General features: G+C 39.5%; 2 protein-coding genes across 5 annotated transcripts in view; one reads left to right on the plus strand and one right to left on the minus strand.

Annotated features, from left to right (window-relative positions):
• Positions 1 to 16,483, plus strand: LRRC39 (leucine rich repeat containing 39). Of its 3 annotated transcripts, none has more exons than XM_072128010.1 (9): positions 1 to 347; positions 6,964 to 7,120; positions 7,534 to 7,639; positions 8,577 to 8,733; positions 9,594 to 9,730; positions 9,865 to 10,010; positions 10,087 to 10,239; positions 10,575 to 10,720; positions 11,536 to 16,483. In XM_072128010.1, exons 2-9 carry the CDS (start codon positions 6,996 to 6,998, stop codon positions 11,547 to 11,549), a joined length of 984 nt encoding a protein of 327 aa, XP_071984111.1. In that variant the 5' UTR covers positions 1 to 347; positions 6,964 to 6,995; the 3' UTR covers positions 11,550 to 16,483. The 3 variants fall into 3 exon arrangements, with proteins under 3 accessions (XP_071984111.1, XP_071984112.1, XP_071984110.1); XM_072128009.1 differs by lacking the exon at positions 1 to 347 and adding an exon at positions 2,139 to 5,194; XM_072128011.1 differs by lacking the exons at positions 1 to 347; positions 10,087 to 10,239 and adding an exon at positions 2,138 to 5,194.
• The window catches only part of TRMT13 (tRNA methyltransferase 13 homolog), a 17,386-nt gene continuing 11,682 nt past the window's right edge, over positions 11,585 to 17,288 (minus strand). For both annotated transcript variants that reach the window (XM_072128008.1, XM_072128007.1), the window contains 4 exons: positions 13,187 to 13,253; positions 12,508 to 12,582; positions 12,052 to 12,427; positions 11,585 to 11,960 (listed from right to left, as the gene is read on the minus strand). In XM_072128008.1, coding sequence (XP_071984109.1) covers positions 11,771 to 11,960; positions 12,052 to 12,427; positions 12,508 to 12,582; positions 13,187 to 13,253 — 708 coding nt within the window. In that variant the 3' untranslated portion in view covers positions 11,585 to 11,770. The remainder of the gene's footprint in view (positions 11,961 to 12,051; positions 12,428 to 12,507; positions 12,583 to 13,186; positions 13,254 to 17,288) is intronic.

The raw sequence follows: 17,288 nt of genomic DNA on the forward strand, positions 1-17,288 counted from the left end.
GGACTACAATATATGACCTGGCAGCGAGAGGAGGGGTAGCAGGGCACTGAGTCTCATGGCAACATTATAAAGCAGGAATAACATCCAGTGGTGGGAGTGGGGCAGCATTATTTATTTCTAACTAACCAAACAGTCTGGAGTCATTGTAACAGAGATGCAGGAGGATTGAGGAGGACATCAACAAAGCGAGGACGTGGATAAACAGAGGAACACATCTATACAGAGAGATTGTCTGGGATAGAAGAGAATTGTGGAGGATCAAGGTTACTTGAGGACATTAATGAAAACTGAAAAGTAGAGAAACCATAAACTAAACTCCTGAAGCAGACAAATTGATTTCCTGGCAGGTATGTGGAACACTTATATATAGTTAGTGATGGATATATAATGATTAGTAGTGATGAGTTTTGTATTAAAAATAACAACGCAACAGCACCAGATGAGAACTTGTTTACCAGAGATAAATAACAGAAGGATGCCTCCAGTGAAGGTGGAAGGTTGCCATCCTCCGTTTTCACATTGTTTACAGTTAACACCATTGCTATATACCAGTTATTCTGTTCCAAATCTCTTCCTTTGATGCTATTCTTCCTCCACTCGATAGCATAAAAAGGAAAAATCTCAGACTAGTATAGCCCACCACTATAGACCACTGCGACTGGGATTATTCCTCCTCCGTTTCCACCGTTCACCACAGTGGACCGCTGGAAGAAATATATATGAACATCGCATAGTATGTTTTAAAAGTTGGAGTTTAATAGTATATAATCTACTTACAAACAATAAGTTAAAATGTGCATATAGAAAATCAATTGGGACGCCAGTCTCGCATGTCCGCCCGACCCTGGGTTTCGCCAACCACGGCTTCTCCCGGAAGAAGTTTATTATTTTATAACAATGCAATCAGAACATATATTCAGGGAACTGAAATAAGGGAAGCCAATACAAACATAAAAAAGGACAAAGGGGGAAAATGTAGGAACAAAGGGAAATGAAAAGTGGCAGCGCTACTGGTTCAGAATTGCCATCCAGGGAAAGTGGTGGACTTTCAAGGAGACAGCAATATCAGGGATCTTCACCTATCCAACATACATCCCACAACGACCAAACCTTGTAAAAGGATTTTAAGTTATTGTATTGAAGCAATGAGTCATCGTAAGTAAGTGTAGAATCAGTCTGGGTACATGTTTACTCGTTTTGGCTCACTGAACAATCACCACATAAATCTTGGTGTCAAAGCAAAGAGAAACTTCTGCAATAGAGGGAATCACCTCCTGCACCATCCATCACAACAACTTCATCAAAGGACAAGGCCAAAACAAGCAGAATAGGATCCACATCTTCATCACGCATCTGGCTTGGCCGTATCCCTTCGATAAATCTGAAGGTTATCTGATAAACCATGGTATAATCACTGGTTAATGTTACTCCACTATGTAGCATATTGATGTGAATGGCTCAATGGCTTCAATAAAGAAATCTTATTACAATTGTGTCCAGCCTTTATGGAGGTGTTATTACTGATATGACTTAAGTTATGTTTATACTTCATTTACAGTTAAAAATGGATCAACCCCATGAAGGTGAGCTAAAACGGTGGATTTGTTCTAAGCCGAAACAGCACCAAAAACGAGGTGAAAATGAAGCCTCAAGATCATTATCAGTCACCCCCCTATTCACCAGCTGCCAGAGGTGCCAAGAATCTGGGATAAGAAGAAAGATTGGTACTCAGGGTAAACCCAGCAGCCAATCCAAACATGTCTTGGAGAACAGCTCTGTTGATCCAGATTTTGACCTACACCCACGGCCTACACGAATATTTTCTTCAGAGGAAGCATCAAGAGTAATAAAATCTATCTTGGATAAGGAGCTTCAAAATTGTGATTATGAGGCTCCAGGAAGTCAGAGAAGAGCAATGGAGCTTGCAGAGTTAGTTAAAGCGGCAGTGAGGGACCTTGGCTATGAGCGGTACAAGCTTGTCTGCTATATAGTGCTAGGTCCAGTATCTGGGGGGACCATATACTGCTGTAGCAGAAGTGTGTGGAGTCCAACCTCAGATACGTATGCAGAATATATGTTCCAGAATCAGTCTCTTTTTGCATTGTGCATTGTGTATGCTGGATATTATGAGTAACAAATAATAAGGGCCGGTTCTAAACAAAGTGGGGCCCTGGGAAAAACTAAAAGAGGGGCCCCAAAATAAAACTATTTTATGACCAATCACAGTCAGTAAGAGGCTCCCTTTATTACAATCTGTAATATGGGAGAATTTTATAGGAGATAGATAGATGATAGGGAGATTGATGGGCAGCACTGTGGCTCTGTGGTTAGCACTACAGCCTTGCAGCGCAGGTCAACATCTGCAAAAAGTTTGTATGTTCTCTTTGTGTTTGCGTGTGTTTCCTCCGGGTCCTCCTGTTTCCTCCCAGACTCCAAAAAATAACTGGTAGGTTGAAAAGATTGTAAGCCCCATTGGGGACAGGTACTGATATGGCAGCTCTGTGCAGTGCTGTGTAATCTCTGTGCACTATATAAATAGAATTATTAATTATAATTATTATGATAGAAGATAAATATGAAAGATGATAGAGATTTCTAGATGCAGAACTTTAAAGTAGATAGATATGAGAGATAAATACATTTCCATCATCTGTGAGGTGCAGCAGCTCCTGTGTGCAGCAAATTCTCCCTGCAGCCTGACGGCTAAGAATCTGGAGGGGGCTACACTTCAGGGGATGTATCTTTGGCTCTGTGACATATAGAACCTCATTTTTTTTCATATGAAAGAAAAGAGTCTCCTCTAAATTTTTGTTTAGGAAAACAGAAAATGTAACTGTAAAATTGCCCTCGGGAGTGATTTTATTAATAAATATCCCACCTGATATTCTCACTTTAAACCTGAATATCTTTGGATCCATAGCACCTAGAAACAAAATTCAAGATTCATTTGAAAGAAGAGATTCTCTCCATTTAGGCAATTACCCATAGCGCCGACCCTGCAAATAATATGGATATATTGGTGTGTTCTTTGCCTCTTAAACAAACTGAAAATGCTTCATAAACAAAGCTCTATGCATCCTAAAATGCTTTATCCTTGGCCTACAAGACTGCCAGCCATGATAGCCAGCAGAACAGCCCCTCTCACGAAAACAGTCTGCAATATAAAAAAGGGAGCTGAACAGTCAGCAACCAGAGCTCACAGTCCATGTCAGAGGAGAACTTCAAATTCACAATGAAGGTGGCATTTATTGTTAATATAAAGTTTTACTCTGACTTCTACACAGCATGTGGCCTGTTAAAATGGCTGTACAAGTAAAAAAAAAATTAAAGTTTTGCTAATGGGGTTTTCTGATTCTTGATACTTAGGAGAGGTCATCAATATCTAAACATTTGTAGTCTGACATACGGCATTCCCACATCTGCTTGTCAAACATAGTCCTGTACATTTTATAATGGCTGTGCTTGGTATTGCAGCCCGGCCTCATTTAGTGGGATTGAGCTAAAGGGGGGAATTTGTGGGGGCTTCTGCGCCACGCCAGGCCCCGTGAAGGGGAGCGCAGTTCCCTGGCTAATACTTTCAGAGGCCAGAGCCTCCTAATGTATCAGGATGTGCCGAAGCAGCAGCGTTTAATAAACAATCCCCAAAGTGTCTGGTGGATGTGGCGTTGAATGCCTGACAAGCCGATGCGGCAATCACAGACACCATGCTGCTATGAGCTATTAAACGGTGATAGTTATTGGACCCTGGCTGGTCTGACATAATGACATAGGATAAAATCGAAAAAATGTAAATAGTACTCCTACTCTTTATGTAGAAGAGAGGGGAGAGGAGTGCCGCATGGAGGGCGGTGATACGGCTGCACAATGGCATATATTATGATGTTCATATTATGATGTTCAGCCTTAATTTAACACATTGTACAATTTAAAATTGTCTATGTTGCACATGGCAAACAATCAGAGATCAGCTTTCATTTTACCAAAGCAGTTTAATGAAAAAAAAGCTGAGCTTTGGTTGGTTGCAGTAATGAGGACAGTTTTCATAAATGAAGCCAAATATGAATTAATCAGTAAAGTATTTTAGGTAATGATATGAACATCAGGGGTTTAGTGGGTGAGATATATTATATGCACTAAACTGACTATTTATGTAACATATTAAAGAATGGACTTGGTAACAAAATAAACTGATATATAAACAATATGACTAATAATCATTCTCTAACTTCCAATGACAATGGATATAGATAAATCCTGATGAAATCAATAGCAGGAACATTGGTCACATTTACGGGCATTTACAGAGAAGACTGTGTGAACAAAGACTAATCCTGAACATTATTATGTCACTTCTCCTCCATCGTGTAAATTACTGTCCAGCAGTCAGTAATGGAGATACATGAAGGTACTGTCCGACAAGAACCCTCCTTTATTAATAAACTGCCTAGCACTGTGATACTGTCAAGCCGTCAGCCCTGCATTTATTGAGATACAGTACTGTCCAGCAGTCAGACCCCCTTATTAAATAAAAAGTAGAAAATGGCCTCTTGTCATTACTAACCTCTGGTGCTGACACTAATTTCTCCTCCTCGCAGGCTTCACACCGCCAGATGCTGAAAACTGGTGTACAAGCCATGCTAAATCACCGCCATTGTCTGTTTGACACAAACGATTGTGCATATAAACATTGTCTATCTGTGTTTCTTTTTTGGAAAACCAATACAAAATTTAAGATAAAAAAAATGGCTCATGTAGTGTAATAACTTCAATTTTATCTGATTAAAGTGGCAGGGCAGACAATTCCGAATATATATCACAGTTTATGATGTCACTCTGTGTACAAGACTTGGTCAGCCACTGGTGACGTCCCACCTGTCACAGTATCTAGCCTCATGCTCTGAAGGTTATTTTCAGCTGGACACGTGTCGCATTCATATGATGAGTGAAATTCCTTCATGTACAGACTGAGGAGAAGATCTGCAGCAGGGACTTCTACAGGAGCCTCTTACATTATAGAGAACACAATGAACAATGAACACAAGGAAACATGTATTCTTCTAAGGTGCCATTCCATTGCAGACTTATGTGAATGATTACATGCCGCTCGGAGAAGAAATATGCAATTCTATTCTGAGCCTAGTCTTGGGTATCAATGTGTCTGATCGAGTTGGATACAGCAATTAGAAAAATCTGGGTAAGTCGCATTTACAGAGGACTTGAATTGCAATAATCTTGAGATCTTTTAATGGGATATTCTGGCAGGTTATCTCTTATCCACTATGATGGTGGAATCCAAAAAATTGGAACTTTGAATTTGTATGTAAGTCAGAACTGTATATTTTTGAATTGTAGCTACGGACAAATTATTTTTTGGTCTCCGGGACAATTGGATTTAAAAACTGTTGGATTGTCATAAGAACCAGGATTAACAATAAAGCTTCATTACAGACACATTTAATAACTGTTATAATCATTGATTGTAGCCTGGGGCTAAAGTACAGTAAATTACCAGAGGTCCGTTTGTAACTAGGGGTCGTCTGTAAGTCGGTTGTTTTTAAGTAGGGGACCGCCTGTACAGGGCAATGTCACCTGGGATCTAGGACTCTGTGCTACATCTATAACATTATTACAGGCTGTATTATAGCCTAAATAAGGTAACCTCCCACCCTTTGGGCTATTATTATACTGATTTACTACTCTATGGGAGGGCAAATGTCTCCCATGGGAACTTCTCATTGATAGATGTAAAAGTTTCTAAATTTGAAGCCGATAATACCGGTAGTTATAATCTCAATATAACATGCAAGACTGGGATCACGCATTCTGGTGCTTTAGGTAGGCTAGAGAGACTCCTCACAAGCCATAAAATGAGTTTACACTTAATTGACAGAGAAATGGTCATAGGGAACCTGTCAGAAGATTCCATTACAGTCTGCTATAAATTGCTAAAATCTAACAAAACTGTGCAAGTCACCTACTGTTACCCAACCATAGTCCCTGTCCTGATTACACTACTTTCTATTGGTAAATCAATGGTAATTCATTCTCAGATTAGACCAGTGTGATAGTACTGCACATTGCAGGATGGTGGTACCATTGTACATGGGCTGTTACCTAAAAGGGGCACGTTAAAAAAGTAGGTGATACTGTGCTTAGGAGTTCAGGCAAATGTCCCATTATGAAGTTTCATGTATACAATTAAATGGCCCTAATTTAAATGAAATGCTGTAAACCTCTGGTACCTCATATCATGTAAAGTACTGTACAGGGTTCATACAATATCATTCATCCTACCAATGTAGGTTTTGGTTCTCAAAATAGTGCATAAAAAGCATGTTATTTCCTTTCATTAATTCCATGATAAATGGGTCACTATATTTAACTCATTCTCACAACATGTATAAAAGGAGGGTGTACAGGCATGCTAGTGGCGCCATCAATGGCTTGTTAGTCATTACATGAAATGAAATGGGGACATTTCTCAATTCCCTGGCCAAGGGAGTTATCAAAGTTTAGTCAGTAAAGGCACCACGCAAAATATAACTCAACTGGCAAAAAACAAGCCCTTTAATAGAGTCATTGATATAAAAATGTTATGGCTTTCATATTCGGACGGAAAAAATTATGGAAATTGATTAAGAACTCTCAATAGGGTACAAAATAGAGGTTGGTGGACATAGTATAGATTTGCTGGTGAACATTTAGGGACCTGCCTAGCCCTTGTTAGTCAGTTGGCTACCACTCTTTCCTCCTTTTGATTGATTTCAGCATGATGTGCAAGGGAGACTGGTAAGTTCAAGTGCTCACAATAGGAGGCTGATGGACATAACAGAGATTTATTGGAGGCTGATGAACAATTAGAGACCTTCTTCCTTTAGATTCTTTCCAGCATGTGCATAGGCGATTGGTAACATTGTGAAGCGATGTTCCAAGATCAAAGCCTTTTTTTTCTCTCCACCATAGCAAAAGTCCAGTCATTGGGTTAAAGCTGGAACATGAGCGCTGTGGTTTGCGTAGGATCAATCTCTAATATCAAAGCTTTGTGGGAAAGCAGAATCCAGAAACACCAGGACGAGCTAAAAGCAGAGAGGGGACGGAGAGGAAAGTCTTCTGTGGGAGAGTGAGTAGAAAGATCTTGTACTACACTGGCAACGATCTGCCTTCTACATGGCTTGGTAGTGCCATTTTCTATGTGATCCTTGTTGTGTTCGGACTACGGTGTAATTATTACAATGATTAGACTGGAAAATAAGCCTTTATTCAATGGGTATGACTGCCAGATTGTTGTTATACATGGATATTTTGAAAGGACCACACACAACAACAATATATGGGTGTGAAAGAAATTAACCAGAAATTTTTGCATTTTTAAAAAATTATATCAAAGTTTGGAAGTTTACTTAATGCTGTTCATAACCAATTAGTGACTGCAGTGATAATATGCCTGTGGGTAGTGACACTTGAGTTTTTATACTGCATCAGGTTGTGCATATTTTTACTCAATTATGTATATGTCTTACTGTGGCGGAACAGAATCTCTAATGTATGGGAAAGTCGGATCCAGCTATCTAAATTGAAGGAAAAGGTTTACAATGAGGATGGAAGATTAATCCTGAGGATAGAAAAGGAGGAGTGGAAGGTAATTCCAGGCCATGTTCACTAAAGAACTGCTTTTCCAGCATGTAAATGATAGTCATGAGGCATGTATTAAAGGCTATCTACCATCAAAATCTAGCATGATAAACTAGGGAAACTTACTCATAGATCCAGGAACCATGACTGTGGTAATCTTCTTATAATTGTTAATCATGGGGTCCTTCCTTCTAAAATCGACTTTTATAATTATTCAAATGAACCTTAAAGTCTCTGGTGGGTGTGTCAGATTCACGTTTTGAATAATGCATGGTGCAGGGCCTGAAGGGAGGAGCATGACTCATTTTCATTGTATTCCTGGAACATTGTTAGAACCTAAAGTCATGCTTCTCCATTCAGGTCCTTCACAAGGTATAATTCATGAATCAGCTGTTACCGGAGTGTTCCTTTAAAGGGGTTGTTTAGGCTTTGCAAAATCTTGTCGACTGAAGGTGTGGGAGTTGTGGGTATAAAAGCAAGAGATGTCTTGGTTACCTCCTCCATCCGTCAGTGCTGTACCCTTTATTTACAGAGGCAGGGCTTGCCCACCCATCCAGTGCCATGAACCTGGTACTCCATTAAATAAGATGGCAGCGCCTGCCTCTGTAAAAAAAAATCTCTCAGTGAGGTTGGAAAGTGCTAGTGGGAAGGACTCTACATCTCTATGCCTTACGTCAGTTCAGCCATCTGTACCACATCACCCTCCCATTTATTTTGTTAGATATCAAAGCAGGCTTCCTAAGTTTTTTTGGCAAGGCACAGAACCCTAAAATCAAGTTGGCCAAGGACATGTTTGACCCTTACTTATTGAATATTTATGAGGGTGGGAGAGCATTTATTGGAGTGCTGTACAAGTTTTACAGTCAGTCAATATAGAATAGGTGACATGTCTAATATCAGATTAGTAACATCTGGCTCTTTACTATTTTCCCTCTCTACTGCAGACACTTCCTGGATGTTTGGTAAAGTTACCACAACTTCAAGAATGGCAACTACACCGCACAGGTCTGACTACTATACCCACATTCATTGCCAACTTTAATAACCTTTTGGTCTTGGACTTATCTCGCAATGTAATAAATAAAATTCCTCGGGAGATTGGTAAGTTACTATAAACTGCTTATGCCTTCTCTTGTTGCCCTCTCTTATGTGCATAATGCTTTCCGAAAAATCCAATCAAAATAATCTGATATGTTAGATACTTGTAAGGTAAATCACATTCATCAAAAGTCTACAATCTCAGACCTCAACAACCAATGGCATTTATTGAGAAGAGAAGTTTGGATACTTCTTCCCTCATGAATTTGGGTGTAGGCTGAAATATCCATGATGGACTAATGAATGTTTTGATAATGATATCTGATCATTTTTCACTTTCTACTCTGTAACAAGCTTGGATTCAACTAGTCATGTCTCTACACAGTGAGATATATTAAAGAGTCCTATTTTTAAAGGGTTCACACATGCCCATTAAGGCTACATTCATATTGGGTTTGTATGATACGTTCAGCGTATATGCCCAGAAAGCTGCCAATATACGTTTCATCGTCCTGCTGAGCAAAGGCCATAATAGTCTATGAGGGACGGATGAAACTTTATGGCATCCATCCTCGGCCTCCACTGAGCAAACGGTCCGGAAGGTCTCCAGGGATGTAACTGTCAGTATAAGAGCAAAAACGCTGCTTGGGAGTCACCTTCAACACCACGGCTGCAATACCCACAAAGGGTAAAAGAGTGAAACTGGATTATGTATCCCACTTTGAGCATACAGTGAGATACACTACAAATCCTTACAACACAGGGCTACAATCAAATGGGAACATTGCCTAATAAAAGTCTGCACAATGTTTAGCTCCACAAGACCTATAACTAAAATATAAAATTAGTCCTTACCTACAGTGTAACATAGTTGTAGGTATCCGTGTTCTGTTTCACTCATCCTGATTTTCCCACATTCCCAGGTAGACTCACTAAACTGCGTGAACTTTTACTTAGTTATAACCGAATAGCTGAGGTCCCTGCGGAAATAAGTGGCTGTGAAAATCTAGAGAGATTGGAGCTTGCAGTTAATAAAGATATATCAGAGCTCCCGGATCAGGTAAGAAAATATATAATGGTCACTGTTCTACCACAATTATGTGTGTAAGCCTATAACCATATAATAATACACTGACTATCAATGTCTTATATCACAATTCTTGTAGTCTCTAAGAGGTTTTATCCTTTCTCCAGCTCGGGAAACTGACTCAGCTGACACATCTGGACCTGAATATGAATCAGTTTACCACCATTCCAAGGGCGGTTTTGGAGCTCCCTGCACTGGAGTGGTTGGATATGGGTAGCAATAAACTGAAGACATTACCTGAAGATGTAGACAAGTGAGTGCAGCCATTTACTGTATGTGCCATCAGGCTTCTGTGTTGAATGACTGCTCATGTAGGTTGTCTTATACAGGATGCAATGTTTGCACACCTTGTGGCTTCAACGGAATGAAATCTCCGATCTGCCCGATTCCATTGGAAATCTACAGAATCTTAGTACACTTGTCCTTACCAATAATCGGATGAGAGGGATCCCAGCTTGCCTCCAGAGCTTACGGAATCTGAGGTAACAAGTGATCCAGTGCCACAACACCCATGGTCCCCCAAGCTTTTGACTGTTTGCATGTGACTGCTTATGTGCTTTACTTATTGGCACGAGGGCTCCTAGGTACAGACATCTGTGCTGTATGGTATTTATCAGCTCTAATAGGTATTTGGTCCACCTATGCCATGACTTGTAGAAGAATCTAGTACAGATCATATGCAGATCATAAATATGAGGATGAAATCAATTTTCACTGTGGAATTTCCCGCAGTGTGCATTTGGGATTTCCATAAATCCCATACACTACACTGATAAAGATCCAGATATGTGTTACTCTATATTTTTTCTTCAAACAGGTTTGTAAACTTCAGAGACAATCCCCTGGAGCTTGAAGTCTCTTTACCCCCAGGTGAAGATGAAGAGGAGGAGGAGGAGAGAGATCTGTTTGGATTGCAGTTCATGCACACCTACATTCAAGAGAGTCTAAACAGTGGCAGCACAGGTATATACACAAGATATGTAGCTGTGTGACTATATTAGAAATAGGCAGCTACATTCCGAGCAAGGTTCTCACTCCTTTCGTTCCATATGACTGTCTGTACTCTGTAATGAAGTATTTTACTTGTATATGTCCCTTATGATTTGCAAAGTACTACGGAATATGATGGTGCTATATAGATAAAGATTATTATTGGCTGTATCTATGCTTCTGATGTAGGACACGTCGCCTTTAAAGAATTTGCACAGACACTAGTGGTAACTTTATCTTTTGGATACTGAGCAAATCTGCTACTCCATGCTTTGTGGCCACTTTCAGTTCTGTAGGGAAACCACTCCCTCTAGTCTTGGCTTAATAGTTTGGCATGGGTGCAATGAGCTGTTAAAACTTCAACTCAATATATATATATTTGGAATGAAGCTACAACAACCTGTACAAAGAGGCATTTCCAGTTCAATGAAAGCAAACATGTTGAGCTATTTCTCCTGCCTCGGGAGATATTAACATGGTTTGGTGCAGGATTTATAGATAAAAAGCAGAGAAAATGTAGACAGGACTCCTAGTAGAGACAGTGTCATGACTACTCAGCCCATCCAGGGTGATTGACAGCCTTCTCTCTCCACACCCTGGATAAGCAGTCATACAGCCTGTGAGGGCAGTGTAAACAGGACTGTCTCTACTTGGAGTTTTGTCAGGATGTGGCACAAAGCACTGGACCTGTTCTTGTTCTGTACTGGTATATGAAGCCTACAATTTGTACTCGCAGCTCATATTTTATTGTGAGTGATTAGTGATCCTACAATAACCTTGTCTTTCAGACTCATTTTCATGACAGAATGGAAACACAAAAGTGGAACCAGCCCAAGATCACAGAGTTCGTGTTTTATTACATCTTTGGTTGTGATCACGAGACGTAAAAAATAAAAAAATATGCTTGTATCCAGTTAGATGCGCAGAACATAGATTCCTGAGGATATTTCTGATTCCATTCACCTGTCTGGTTTGTTGCTCCAATGCAGTGAAAGACGTCTAATGAGAGAAGACGAGGCCACTTTAAGAGTCTGCTTTAAGTAACTGAGGTACTGCTGTCAATATAACGTTCTCTAAGGATATCTGAGGCTCAGTATAATATTCTAAGCTGGCCTTATATCCCATCCTTTCCAAGTATTCTACACGTCCACGGTCTATAAGCAGCTTGCAGAGACGACCTAAGTTTTCTCGCTCCTCAACAGAAAGTTGTAGCCTGGAAAACAAAGAACAGAGACAGAATTTATATCTATGAAAAACAAAGTCATGCAAGGATGAATTCCTATTTGAGACCATCATGTCCTCACCCCTGAAGGGACTCTGTATTACAGTCATTGCTCTTCTGGTCTAGGTCATGTTCTTCTACATCCTCAGAGTTTCCTTTTGTGCTGCAGTTCTCTACCTGAGATGACCTCCTGCTTCCACATGTAGCCCAGCTGGACATCCGCTGGAAAAGGCCAAATTCTCGCTGCCCCAGTCCTAACTTTTCAAAAAAGTTCCTGCCCACATAGTGCTGCCAATCACAGCGATGGTGACAGCACAGGGCAATAACAATCCCCTCCACACTGCAGGGAGTTCTATGTTCTAGACTGATGGATTGATCTGGATCTGTCTTGTATCGCTTTGATAGGGGTTCTCCCTCTGGATTATTATAACTGTGCACAAGGCATCGAAGAGCCAAATCTACAAAATAAGAAAAGACAAAAGAAATGAGACCAAACCATCAGTACAAGAATGATATAAAAATGATTACTCAGACATACCTGTGCCAGCTCCACAAAGGTGTTTACCAATGCCAATGACTGGAAGTTGTTTCTGAACAAGACTAGGTACTCGATCTAATATTTGGGAAGAACAATGGGGAAGATTTACTAATGGAGGTTAAAATATCAACAAAATAATCATAATGAAGCATTGATTGATCTGTGAATGTTATCTACACTAGATGAGTAGTCACCTCTTAAAAGGAAATCTACCATCAAAATCAAGCATGATAAACCATGGGCTCATACTGAGGTAATCGTCTTATAATTGTTAATCATGGCCTCCATCCTTCGAAAATCAACTTTTAAGATTATGCTAATGAGTAAGAAGCACAGAGTAACCAGAGGAACCTCTATGCTATAGCTTCACACACGAACAAGCACTTCCCCCCTCCCACTGTGTGAGATAACAGCAGGCAGAGGGAGGGGAAGACTGTGAATCTGCAGAATGATAGGGCTCTGATAACTAGTCCCAGAACCCTTCTGGCTCATTGGTATAATTATCAAAGTTGATTTTAGAAGGAAGGAGACCATGGATAATGAATATGAGAAGATTACCACAGTCATGGTGGCCTGGATCTATGAGTAAGTGTCCGGTTGATCAGGCTTGATTTTGATGTATAATAAAAATATTTCTAGTATTATTTGCTACTCCTCCAATGATTGTCACCTTACTTACCTAAGCAGAGGTGCTGAATGTCAATATGGAGTCTCTCAAAAGTTGACTTCCTCTGTTTTCCATCTACCTGTTGATAAGAACACACAATCTTTCTATCTCTAATACTTGGGAAGTGTGATAAGCTTCACATTTAGGGCATGCATATGACCTTGTTTAAAAAAAAAAAGTCTACCCTCTCTGCCATGCATTATAATATGTTGGCAGCATGTTGTAGAGAAATGTGCTGTGATTTTAACACACCTTACAATATGTACAATATGTGATTTCCAAGATATTCCTAGTTTAATCTGTATGGTAAAGAAGCAGTTGGTGCACCCAGGGTGTCCTCAACACCCGGAGAACTGCTATTCCTGCTTAAATCACATCCCTTTTCCTCTAGTACCACATGACAAATCTCTTGCTTATTTGATGAAAAGGCACTCCTGGGTGCACAAATGAACAGAAATAATTAAGGTTTTTTTGGAACCCACAGTGCATTTATCTCCAATATGCTGCCATTGGATTCCAATGCTTGGGGATTTGTTAATTAAACAATTAAACGTGTTGAAAATATTCAAATCCTAGAAGAAGATATGGCTGAAAAGAAGATATGACCACCACATTTCCCAGCAGGAATTAACAAATATAACAATGCCAAACACCATTATAAAATGTTGGCTCAATGGTCTAATAGCCATTTTCTTGGCTCCCCAACTCAGAAATCCTAGGTGCGCGACACCCCAGGACTATTAGAGGATGCTTATCCCAGATTTGTCGACCATAAATTGAAATATTTGATTTATGACTATGTTTTCTTTGAAGTATAATTTTGCCATATCCTTAAGTAGCCATCTTAACCCCTTCCTGCACCTTGACGTGATACTACGTCATAGGATGCGGGTCGTTCCCGCACCTTGACGTAGTATCACGTCATGGCGATCACCCGGGCTCAGAAGCTGTAGCCGGGATCCCACAGTAACAGCCAGGATCGCGACTATCGCGATCCCGGCTGTTTAACCCTATAGACGCCGCGGTCATTGTGACCGCAGCGTCTATGGTGAGTCGCCGCGACGGTCGGCACCCTCCGTGCAAGTCATGGAGGTGCCGAACGTTGCCATGGCAACCCTGAAGCCGCATAAGGACCCCAGGGTTGCCTTCACTAGAAGCCTGTTAGGATCGTGCTTACAGCACGATCTAACAGTGCTGATGTCAGCCTATGCAGAATGCATAGGCTGACTATGTAATATGCTGCAATACATTATTATTGCAGTATATTACAATGAATAAGTGATCAAATGATCACTTGTTCATGTCCCACCCTGGGACAAAATAAAACAGTAAAAAAAAGTTTTAAAAAAAAAAGTGCAATTAAAAAAAATTATTAAAAAAGAATAAAAGTCCCATCCCATGCAATTACCCAATAAAACATAAAAAAGTGAAAATCACCAAAAAAACACAACATATTGGGCATCACAACGTCCGTTACAACCCGTACAATAAAATAAAATTGTCACTGAACCCGTACGGTGAACAGCGTAAAAAAAAAAAACACAAAAAAACTTGCAAAAATTATGAAATTTTCACATCTGACCTCATAAAAAGCGCATAAAAAGTAATCAAAAAGTAACATTTACCCCGACATGCTACCAAGAATAAGTACAGCTTGTCCCGCAAAAATAAAGCTATAAACCAGCTCTGTAAACAAAAAAATATAAATGTTCTGCCCATTGTTACATGGCGATACAAAAACAAGCAAATTTCTCACAAAATGAGTTGTATATTCTGCAAAACAAGTTAACCATAAAAAAGCCATATAAATGGGGTATCGCCATAATCACACACATAAATTTTTATGGTATGGTGAACGTCCGGCGAAAAAAATGCTAAAAACCATAAACAAGAATTAATGATTTTTTAACCACCACCAAGAAAGAGTTAATAAAATCTGATTATTAGCTATTGAGCCCCCCTGTAAATGATGCACCTGAAAAGTGGATCTCATCCACAAAAAAATAATCTCCCATATGTCCAAATTACAAAACAAATAAGCATTTTATAGCCTGTAAAATGTGACATGCAGATCTGCTCTGAATGGCACTGCTTCCCTTCTATGCCCGGCCGTGCGCCCATACAGCAGTCACCACCACATATGGGGCATCCTTATACTCGGGAGAAATTGGGTATCAAACTTTGTGGAGTTTTTTGTCATTTAATACTTTGTAACGGTTTAATTTTTGGCCAAAATTAATATATTGTCTAAAAAAATTACAGCTTGTAAATTACACCTTCATATTGTTTTAACTCATGTGAAGCATCTAAAGGGTTAACACACTTCTTAAAGTTGATTTTTTACACATAGAGGGGTGTAGGTTCTAAAATGGTGTGATACATGGGGTTTTACTGCTGTTTAGGCAGTTAAAGCTGAGCATGTGCCTCTAAATAAGGGTTTGGGCGATTTTCATAAAAATGAGAAAAATTGCACCCGAAATTCTGAACCTCCTAACAACCTAGAAAAGAGAGAGGATGCATAAAACCCTATGCCGATATAAAGCAGACATTCGGGAAATGTTAGTTATAAAGTTACTTGGGTGCTATGACTATCTGCCTGAAAAGCAGAAAATTTTGAACTTTGAAAATGAATAATTTTAAGAAATTTTTGCCAAATTTCAATTTTTTTCATAACTAAACACAAAAGATATCATCAAAATTTTTCTATTACTTTAAAGTACAATGTGTGACGGTAAAACAATCTCAAAATCCCCTGTTTAAGCTAAAGCCCCACAAAGTTATAACCTCCTATAATGACACAGGGCAAATTTTAAAAATCAGGCCTGGTCCTAAAGGTTTAAAATGGCATAGACACGAAGGGGTTAAGGCAATTGGTTGCAAACCAATTACCAATTATATTGATTAGGACAGGAAACTCACAGTGGAGTGGAGGCAGTTGGTCTACGGCCAAGAGCAAATTATGTTATCTCATAAGGGCAAGTTGATTTCCCCTCCACACATAACTGGCACAGAGGGGGCATCCGATCCATAATTTATGACAGTTATTCATCTGTAATATAATGGTGTACATAAGGATATAAGAATGTGTTTAGATATATTTAGGTACTTAAAGCATACCTCTAACCAAAACTTTAAGATCCCTTGAGTGAAGATTCACCGAATACAATAAAAACTAAAAATTTAGTTCATCTGTACCCTGCTAATCTAGGCAAAGTGTACAGTCACATCTGAAAAAAAAAATCTGAAAATATTTTGTATGTGAAATAAAAGCTTCTGTTGTTTTATCACTTGTCCTTTGTCCACCAACAAGTGATTTTATACGGGCTCAGCAAGTTCAACTTCTTGTACTGCTCCACTTGACTGTGATGTTTCCTACTGAGCACTGATGAATATTTTAGTAGCAGATCCAGGATGCCACTCCACATTTAGCATGGTTAGTTCCAGGGATGGCAAGGATCATATACAGCAGTACATGGGACCTATGCAGCTCCATGGTGCAAAGCCATGAAGCCTTCGGTGATAGAAATCAGAAGTCTGATTCATCTGACATGTCTGTACAACAGATCTGAGGTTTTTGGAGTCTACAATTCACCGGAAATAGAAAAAAAAAAACTGATAGCAGAACGGGGATTGAATCAGAAGATCAAGATTTAATAAAAGAAGCAGCAACCAATACAGGCGGTCCCCTACTTAAGAACACTCGACTTACATACGACCCCTAGTTACAAACGGACCTCTGAATTTTGGTAATTTATTGTACTTTAGTCCTAGGCTACAATGATCAGCTGTAACAGTTATCACAGGCGTCTGTAATGAAGCTTTAGTGTTAATATTGATTCTTATGACAACCCAACATTTTTAAAATCAAATTGTCACAGAGACCAAAAAAGTTCTGGCTGGGATTACAATGATAAAATATACAGCTCCGACTTACATACAAACTCAACTTAAGAACAAACCTACAGACCCTATCTTGTATGTAACCCGGGGACTGCCTGTATAAGAGATAGATAAATGGAAAAGGGATGGTCTGTGTTCTATCTACACCAGTAGTTTAGTATGACATTAGTCACCAATGTGCACCAAAATACTCACCATAGGGTATAATGCATAG

Source organism: Engystomops pustulosus, chromosome 10 (assembly GCF_040894005.1).
Source record: "Engystomops pustulosus chromosome 10, aEngPut4.maternal, whole genome shotgun sequence".
Taxonomy (NCBI): Eukaryota; Metazoa; Chordata; class Amphibia; order Anura; family Leptodactylidae; genus Engystomops; species Engystomops pustulosus.

Bases quoted from the DNA above. Each gene is read 5' to 3' on its own strand.
- LRRC39 (XM_072128010.1), top strand. From the start codon at position 6,996: ATGAGCGCTGTGGTTTGCGTAGGATCAATCTCTAATATCAAAGCTTTG. The intron at 8,734-9,593 runs GTAAGTTACTAT...CCACATTCCCAG, and splicing joins TAAAATTCCTCGGGAGATTG to GTAGACTCACTAAACTGCGT. The intron at 9,731-9,864 runs GTAAGAAAATAT...TCCTTTCTCCAG, and splicing joins TATCAGAGCTCCCGGATCAG to CTCGGGAAACTGACTCAGCT.